Source organism: Macrobrachium rosenbergii, chromosome 5 (genome assembly GCF_040412425.1).
Source record: "Macrobrachium rosenbergii isolate ZJJX-2024 chromosome 5, ASM4041242v1, whole genome shotgun sequence".
Classification (NCBI taxonomy): domain Eukaryota; kingdom Metazoa; phylum Arthropoda; class Malacostraca; order Decapoda; family Palaemonidae; genus Macrobrachium; species Macrobrachium rosenbergii.
Window position 1 is genome coordinate 59,863,994 of NC_089745.1, and position 10,000 is coordinate 59,873,993.

Consider the following 10,000-nt stretch of genomic DNA (forward strand, 5'->3'; position numbering starts at 1 on the left):
GACACCCACCCCCTGCAAAGCGGTTTGCCCACCCCAGGTGGGGGCGGGGTAGGTAGGGGGACGGGAGGATAGGGGAGGCATCCACCCTCCTCCTGCAAACCTGTTTGTCCGCCCCAGATGGGGCCGGGGTAGGTAGGGGATCGGGAGGGTAAGGGAGGCAGCAGCGCCAACAAGCTCGTCGCTCAATAGTTTTTGAGGCATACTGACGTTTTTGGCTGTGCATATTGGATCGTCGGTGGCTTCACAGGGCTAGTAGTGTAATTAGAGTTTTTATAAATATGCATCGCGCATATACTGTACAGTTGCATATAATTTTTGGTGTTTGGGAACTGCCGACGGGGAAATGTTACCTATTTTAATGTTTTTTTTCCTCTACAAAGTTGTGAAAACATTGTGTGAACGAAAATGTTCATCTGTATAGTTACCGAGTTATTTTGTATTCTAAGTTGCTGTTATGCACTACATCGGTAATAATATCCTTTTGGGTTGTAATGAATAAGTAATCATTCCTATATATGCATGCGTAAGAGAAGTTGGCTTTCCATTGCAACATGTAGGAACTTATAATATTATTGTCGTATTCCTTCGTCATATATCTCATTACTCCTTATATTTCATCTGTTTTCAGTCATAACCACTATTTATCGTATTCTTTAAAAAATTGGTTCAGTTCAGGTAATTGGATAAAAATTTTATAACCGTGCAAATAAGCACAGAGAGAGAGAGAGAGAGAGAGAGAGAGAGAGAGAGAGAGAGAGAGAGAGAGAGAGAGAGAGAGAGAGAGAGAGAGAGAGAGAGAGAGAGAGAGAGAGAGAGAGAGAGAGAAACTTTGTAACGCAGTATCAGATCGTGCTACTGAATTGAAGGAATTATCCGGCTCAAGCGTGCGATATTCCTTCCTAACATTATTTTTAGTCCCAAAAGCTACAGTATAAAAGGCATCACATCTTTCGCGAGGAAGAGGAGATTAACACAGTAATCATGATTCAGTGCCTTCGTCGCTTCACACACATACTTATGATTCTACAATGTTGATAGACCTCATCAATTCAGCGATGACAGACCAGCTTTGCGAAACGACTGTTTAGGAAATAATGAGAAAGTTGGGAAATTCGTGGTCAGTAGAATGCGACCTTTCAACGTTTCTCTCCGTAGGGGGATGGTGTCGTCAGGGCACCTCATGCGGTGCAGTGTAGGCATTACCTTAGGTCCTTTGCGGCGTCCCTTCGGCCCCTAGCTGCAACTCGTTTCATACCTTAAACTGTACCTCCATTCATATTCTTTATTTCATCTGATTTTCCACCCTCTCCTAAACAATTGATTCATAGTGCAACTACGAGGTTTTCCTCCTGTTACGCCTTTGAAGCCTTGTAATTGTCAGTTTCCCTTCCAGCGCTGAATGACCTCATAGGTCGCAGCGCTTGGCCTATGGTCTAAATTCTATATTCTATTCTATTCTAACTGAATCCAGGTTGGAAGACATTTTCTTTGATTCTGCTGTTTCAGAATCAAGGTATTGGAGTGAGGTTCTCCATACAAAACAGAAAATGATTACAGAAAGTCTGATGTAACTGCCTAGAGGAGAAGTGCATAAGGCTTTGGAAGTTCACACTCAGGCTCCTAGAAGTAGACCTACCCAGACCCGTCAAGTCATTTGTCCCTATCCATGCTACAAATGATTTGTTTCTACGTTTTCCATCAGTAATATTTAGTCAGAATGAATTGGAGACGAAGAAAAAGGAAGAAAGCTTCTTAAGTAAGACTGAGAGCGGGCATATGAAGCAGGTCGAGAAGTAATTTATCTTTGATTGGTAACTGTCAGTGACGTTTAAAATTTTTTGTGTTTAGTACACCGCTGGTCTTTCGATCTGAAAATTTGGGCAACATTGGACTTCGAAATATGGTAATGGTGCATAGGGCTAATAATAACTTTATCTTTAATGTGCAATGTACTTAAAAACGCGCTCTGAATTACCCCAGCCAGGTTAAAGGTCGATAAGTGCACTCGCGAATACACTCACACGAGTGGGCTGGCATGAGATAATTATTGTAAAATTAAAGGCGATAATAGTAATGATAACAAAAGCACTAGTTCTGCTAATATTAGAAGCTAATTCTACACACTCAGGGGGAAAATGGCAGTCAAAATAGATCACATCCAAATTTATCCGGTAATTGTCGCATTAATGCTGTTACACGCACTTCCAGAGAGGCTTATCAATTTCGCGCCCCCTCCCCGTGCGCTGAACTCTGTATTGCTCATTTTACTTTGCTAGTAAATGCAGATAATCGTATCACCTTGACGTAAAAATAAAGGTTTCATTTATCCACAATGACTCGCTAATAAAAGAAATGTCTAAATGTTGACTTTTAGTAGTACAGCTGCAATGAGGTTGCTTGTTACGGTATATAGACATGGTTGTATCGAGGTGTCTCACCTAAATTACGTCAGAGAGAATTTTCCTTCGATATAAGGTGAAGAATGAGAGAGAAAAGCGCACTAGAAGACACAGGGGTCGTATGAATAAAATGCTACGGGCGGCAGAATGTAAACAGCTTAAAAGCGGTTTTGACTCGAGTTTTATTCATGGGCCAAGTGAAGGGCGCATTGTCATGATGTGTTAGGCGATGGATTCCTAAGCGGGTAACTTCTTTACATCTTTGATGGATAAAGAGCGTTTCTAGCAACCATATTAATGTAAGATTGTTCAGGGTATTCTTTCCTTGGTAATCGTGAGAGAGAGAGAGAGAGAGAGAGAGAGAGAGAGAGAGAGAGAGAGAGAGAGAGAGAGAGAGAGAGATGCAGGCACGAAAAGAAAGTGCCTGGGATTGGGATTGCGGATGTCTGCAGAAAGTGTTTGTGCTGATTCGGGATTCTGAAGGGGATTGCAGAGAGGTGAAAGTACGGACATGTAAAGAGAAAGCAGACAGGGAACGGTCGGGAATATTGCGGGCCAGTTAAGGTTAGATTTTAACAGGAAGCTGCTTAGGAAGCATTTCAGCAAAGAATGCTCGCGTGAGTAATGAAAGAATGGAAATGTTTACCCCAGAAGTGTTTTGAAGAAGGTGCATCGAATGTATTAAATTACATACTAGAATGTATGGTAGAAGCCAAAAAAAAATAATAAAAATAAATAAATAAATAAAATAAAATTAGAAAACTCAGTTTTTACGTCAGAAAAATTTCGTCTAAGAAGTCAGTAGGTTCAGAATACGATATCGTTAATACTCTTTATATCCAGTGGCCTGGGCACACAAGACAATGACAGAAGGCAGTTTGATAGAGTGATTTATTGATGAGATTCCTTACATTCCTGAAATAAATAAGGTACATTTGACTGGATAATAAACTGCGCATAATATAACTGGCGGACGGAGATGCAAAATTCATAAGCATCTCTGTGAACGCGTGTAACTGCATTAACCTTGACCGACAAAGGATAGATTTAGATATCAATATTGACTGCATTTTTAGAGTGAAATTATAAGATTGACATTTAGTATTAGTGTAGCACTGTTATTATTATTATTTATTATTATTATTATTATTATTATTATTATTATTATTATTAGTAGTAGTAGTAGTAGTAGTAGTAGTAGTAGTAGTATTGTAGTAATATCAGTATCGTGATTTACTGTGTCGAATGATGTCATCGTCTGAGAGAGAGAGAGAGAGAGAGAGAGAGAGAGAGAGAGATGCATAGTCGAGTCAAAAGGTCACATAAGAAGTTGATGAGAGCGGATTCTTAGGTGGCTCGTCCTGTCAGCTGCAGTTCAGTGATCTGATAGAACCACCAACCAGTTCAGTCGTGTTTCGTATTTTGATACATGTAGTAATGAATGAATTAAACATGTTTAAGCGGAATGAGAGCTCCCTAGCAGCTGCTGAAGTTCGCAGAAGGCGTCAGTATGATTATTACTCAGATGTAATTCCTAACGTTATTTCGTAAACTTTCGTCACTTCTGGTCTTTGTAATAGCCAAACTACAACAAGGTAAATGTTTGTTTAAAAGGACGAAGTCATGCAAATGAGTTTATGCACACAGTATATTATATATATATATATATATATATATATATATATATATATATATATATATATATATATATATATATATATATATATATATATATATATATATATATATATATATATATATATATATAAATTTCTGACTCACATCAGGATCAGAACCCAGGTCTTTCAATTGAAAGACCTTGGTACGATCCTGATGTGAGTCAGAAATTTTCTGTTCCACACGTGATTGTGTGTTGATTATTTCTAACTCTCTCTCTCTCTCTCTCTCTCTCTCTCTCTCTCTCTCTCTCTCTCTCTCTCTCTCTATATATATATATATATATATATATATGATATTCATTTGTCATATACACTGTGACACGTTTTATATTGAAACTTATTAAGCCACAAATATCGTTTAATATCCAGTGCACTATGCCTAGGGAATAAATTGCACCCAAGGGAGTTATAATTGATAAGTGCTTCGTTACCAGTGGGATTCGAACCGCTGCCTGGTTTAAAAAGATATATAGTGACTTCTGACCACTGAACCTTTTATATATATATATATATATATATATATATATATATATATATATATATATATATATATATATATATACACAGTATATATATATACATATACATATACATATACATATACATATACATATACATATATATACCTTATACGAAGGGAGGGGCATCTATTAAAAAGTTTTTTAGTCGATGATCTGTGATACAGTTCGACTTTGCACATAAAATACAGTCATATATTGCTCTGAAAATGCTCTGCATGATATGCCTGTTAAATTCTAGCGTAAATTCTTTTGTTTGTTGTATTTTTGGAGGTCTGGAGCAGATTCACCTAATTATTATTTCTGGTATGTAATATTGGCTCGGTTTTAGGAGAGATTGACTAAAATTAGACAGTCCCCTGGAACGGATGAAATCAGCAAACCGAGATATGGCTGTAATATTATGAAATTGCATGTTTTCGTGAAGTAATTTAATGTTCTGATAGTAATTTATAAAGAATGAATACGTTCGTGTTTTCCAAGCTCCTCATTGAAAGCCAGTGTCAGAAAACCTTAAATCACTCGGTCAGTTCTTAATTAAAATGGTTGCATGCAGTCAAAATATAACTACCAGTAGGCATGTAGTGCGATTGAATGTGCAAACCAAATACTGTACTGGCATTTTCAAATACTGTAACGTAGCTTTCCTTGTTGGTCAAAAATTAATACTGTATCGTTAAAATCTTGGGTAACCTATAGAGTAATATAACACAGTTTAGTTTAGTGTAATACAGTTAATTAGTTACATCTATATCCTAGCATTCATTGTATTTAAAAGGAAAATGATTGAAAGAAGTGTATATTTTAATATTCTTTTTCTAACATTTTATTGAATACTAAAATGAACTTGATTAACGTCCATTTTAATTATACATATATATTATTTATATTTACAGTATTTTGTAGGAGGTGATACTCTCGACGTTTGACTTTGTACCTTTCGACTAGACCGTTACGTTTACTATCAAGTTTGCAGCCAAAAGAGCCGAAACAGGTTCAGGGAAAAACCAGAAAGAATTATTAGTTCATTTATTAGATCAAAATTTATCGCACGCGAAACGAATAAACCTCGCATTTGTATATTGTCCATTCCCTGGCCCTACCCCCTTATACAGAGACCCGCCCCTGCTGTCTGTGTGACTCATATATGGAATATATATATATATATATATATATATATATATATATATATATATATATATATATATATATAGAAAATTGACAATTTCTACACATTTCATTTCAACATAAATGTCTCATAGCTACTAGTTACTTGGTACACAGGAGGAAACGTTTCATAGTTTGTGTTTGGCGAAGAGATATTCATGTCACATCAGTGCATGCACTGAATAACAATCACATTTTATTACAACTGCCCTGAAATTTGTTTCTTAAATATTTGATGTGTGAGTTTGGACATGAATGAAATTTCCATCGTAAATGTAGATATCGAGTAGCTGTTGTATAATCTGCTCAGTGTAAAATTGGAACAATGCATTTTCATTCTTTTTATTTTTCCAGGGACTATTGCACGTTTGCCAGCAGCCTTGAGAAGGTGGACCTTGCTTCGTTCAGCGAACAACAGCTCTTTGCATTTTTCATCAGTATCCTTTGCATGCAAATCCTAAAAGAATCTGGCATGAGGCTACGTAATTTTCCCTTTCGTGAAATCGTTCTTTTCGGAATAAATCTGCAAGTGTTTGAGGAGGAGCGATAGCTTGGATGTCATTCTCTTTTTTTTTTTTTTTACTCTGAACATTTTGGATTTTTTCCGTCAAAATATTTTTCTCAGAACTCTTTTCGGACTGTTAGATTCACTGCCATTCTGGGTTTTTAATGAATGTGTTTCCTAAGTTGTTGACTAGATGGAGAAATACATGCCTAATAGACCCACATATAGACTAAGCATATTTTGAGCGTTCTTTTGAAGTTTTTGAAAATGATTTTGTACTTTTATTTTATTATAACAAAAAAAGAAACAGACCGGAACAAACTCTGGTGAAAACAACGACCCTGGAAAGATAGTAACTAGTCATTGATGAAATAAATTTAGATACATTATTAGTCTTGAAATAGTTAAAGCCTTTTTATATAAACATTGTGGACGAATTTAGTAGAGGGAATAAATCAGGTATATACCCATCGGTTCAACTTCGGAAATATGCATAATTATGGAGGGAATAAACGTGGCTGAAATCAGGGACCAAAGACATCTTTGAAGTTTCAGTTTTCCCTTTGTTAACGAATTTAACTTTCGGGAGTTGCAATTTCTTTTTGGCCTCCGTTTGATCTTTTTGCCTTGGAAAGCCTCGAGCCGAAGATGACAAACTGTGAGCTAATTTCCACATTTTTGAGTGGTGTCGGCCTCAAAGGGAAATTGAACTTTAAATGTCGATTTGTTTACCAAATTCACGGGACGCGTAACAACTTCCTCATGTTTATGGAAATTTGATTTTTTTAATATTACGTAAATTTATGTTTACGACGGCAGCGAAAGATTTTGTTAATATATTGTATGCTTTGTCTTTAACGAGATCGTTATGACAGGTGACGGGTATTAGTAGGCTGCTCATCATTCGCTGGTTTTGTTTGCAATACTCTGGAATCTAACTGGATTTTTCCCCTCGGTAAAGGTATTCTCAAATCTACTAGACCAAATGACCAGAGAGAGAGAGAGAGAGAGAGAGAGAGAGAGAGAGAGAGAGAGAGAGAGAGAGAGAGAGAGAGAGAGAGGAATAAAAGATTATGTTCTAGACATGCCTGCTGCTGTGAGCCAACCCATCTTCCAAGCTCGAGGCCAATATGGTCCTAATTATTCCCTGACTATTTTCTTATGTGGCCTCTCCAGGTGCTGAGCTTTATAAATTCATCCCATTCAAATATCTCTCAGTGTTTTCTACCTGGAAATGGAGGGAGTAGTGAAACTTATGTGAGGGGAGGGATTTTTCTTCACCCGGATGTTTGTAGAATTGTGGAGCGTTTAGTTTTTCTTTGTTCTGCTGGGATGGGGAACGGTGAAACTAATTAAAGTATTGGCAGTGACACAACTTATATAGTAATGGTGTGTTGTTAGGGCATATTTTTGCCGTAGTTCACACTTATTATTTTGAAAAAGACAATTGCTCATCTGTGCACATAAGGATTGAATTTCCTTTATCAGTGGATCTTGGATTGATTTCTTTAACCACTTAAAATGGAAACCTTTTTCTCACTGAGGCGATTGTCTGAAGTCTTTATTCTTGTTTTGTACTCATGAACATCTGTGCTTTGATTTTAGGTCTCACACTGAAAGTTTATTTTTTCTTTGGAAGCTGTGGCTCTGAGTTCATGTAAATATTAGGGTATGTATTTGTGTATTTATTTGGAAATAGTGATGAAAAACTTAATTTAAAAAAAATTGTCTATCCAGAATTAACCAAAAAACTAAAATTTTTGTTGAATAATTAGTTAAATCTAAGACTAATTATTTCTGCAAAAAAGTATCTCTCTCTCTCTCTCTCTCTCTCTCTCTCTCTCTCTCTCTCTCTCTCTCTCTCTCTCTCTCATTGGCTGCGCTCAACCCTTATTACACTCATTCTGATATTCTTGATTAAAATACTAAAAAAACAATAGTTATGTACCCAGTAGGGCAAGACTGCCTACTGCAGTAGTGTAATCTCCATTTGTTGTACAAAACTGAAGATCAACAGAATCTGGCACTTAGTTGTAGCAACGATAAATTGCATCCTAAGAACAATACCCAGTCCTGAGAGGCAGTCTTTCGTAGTAGGTCGAGACCCTGGAATTGCCAGGTTCCACATAGCCCTTGGTACGTCACTGTAACGCAGATGTTCTGGCCGGGGGGAAATTTGCCCTTTATTCCTGGGACAAACACAGGCACAGAATGAAGTGTCAGCTACTAGACATCCCATTATAAAAAAAGGAAGGGACACAGCAGATTGAAATAGAAACAAAGAGCTAAACAAGTGTTAGAATAATAAGTAAAATTTGATAAACAAACCAGTACAGCCATTTTTTCACTGTGGGGCAACGTTTTTTTTTTCAGAATGAGTTACTCGCCAGCCAAACGTGTTAGTTTTTCCTTATCGCTTTTTATGTAGTTTGTGCTTTAGTGATATTATGAATAGAAAAGTTTCTAGTGACCAGTAAGTATCACATTAACATTTCAAAGCAATAAGTTATAGTCATTTCTGTTGTAGCTTGTACTTCAGAGATCTCTTGACTTTTTTTTTTTTAAACTAGAATTTCGGTGTAAATTTCCTTAAGAGTGACAAGATATATACAATGCCCTTACGGTGCACAGCATCTGTGAAACCCAGAAGACATCTGATATTGGAACGACCCTCGACGTGCCAAACTTCTGGGCAACCCACGGATACATCATTGGCGGATTTATCTTTACGTTAGATGACATAGAACATGGAATTTTAAGGGGTGAGGTACTTTTTGCTTTCGTTTGATACATACTTATTGTGTTTGATTTTTCTTTGCATAGATAGCAAGTATCAACGTCTTCATTTTTGTACACACACAAGTATATATATATAAATATATATATATATATATATATATATATATATATATATATATATATATAAGTATACATACATATATATGTATATATATATGTATATAAATTTCTGACTCACATCAGGATCGAACCCAGGGTTTTCAGTTGAAAGGCAAGGGCGCTGCCCACTAGGCCACACAAGTCTTGAAAGGCAAGGTTCGATCCTGATGTGAGTCAGAAATTTATTTCTGTTCCACACGTGATTGTGTGTTGATTATTTCTATATATGTGTAGATTACATATATTTATATATATATGTATATATTTATATATTTTTATCATATATATATATATATATATATATATATATATATATATATATATATATATATATATATATATATATACACACACACACATATGAAATGTAAATTAATCTTATATTTATGCCACACACACACACACGTGTAAATTAATCTTGATCCAATGCAATCTTAATTTGTAAGAATCCAGATATTGTCAAGTAAAATAAATGTTGATTCCTCCCATGTCGTACTTGTTGTAAACTTTACATTCAGGAGTTTTTTTCTCAGAGATATACTTTGTCCCTAAATCATATTCCCAAGGAAGAGATAACTGAGTTGCTGTGGCTGTTTTTATTGAGCTGAAAGCTATACGACTTGTGTTGTACTGCATCATCGTAAATTTCCGTTCAACGTTATCTTTAGTATTGATTTTTAATTACGCTTAACAGTTATCTCTTCTGACTTCCCTATGACTCATTGTGTTTGCCTTGAACGTCTGGTATTACTGTAGTGTACCCAAGCTGAAACTACTGTTGTAATGATTTATTCACTCCAATCGCCGCGGTTCCAAGTGGGCATTGCTGAGTTG

The 10,000-nt window shown here is 36.1% G+C and overlaps 1 protein-coding gene across 3 annotated transcripts in view; it reads left to right on the forward strand.

Moving 5' to 3' along the window:
- LOC136838843 (uncharacterized) overlaps nucleotides 1-10,000 on the forward strand; it is a 34,833-nt gene that overhangs the window by 19,205 nt on the left and 5,628 nt on the right. For all 3 annotated transcript variants that reach the window (XM_067104484.1, XM_067104486.1, XM_067104485.1), the window contains 2 exons: nucleotides 6,118-6,200; nucleotides 8,872-9,030. In XM_067104484.1, the coding sequence (XP_066960585.1) occupies nucleotides 6,118-6,200; nucleotides 8,872-9,030 (242 nt within the window). The remainder of the gene's footprint in view (nucleotides 1-6,117; nucleotides 6,201-8,871; nucleotides 9,031-10,000) is intronic.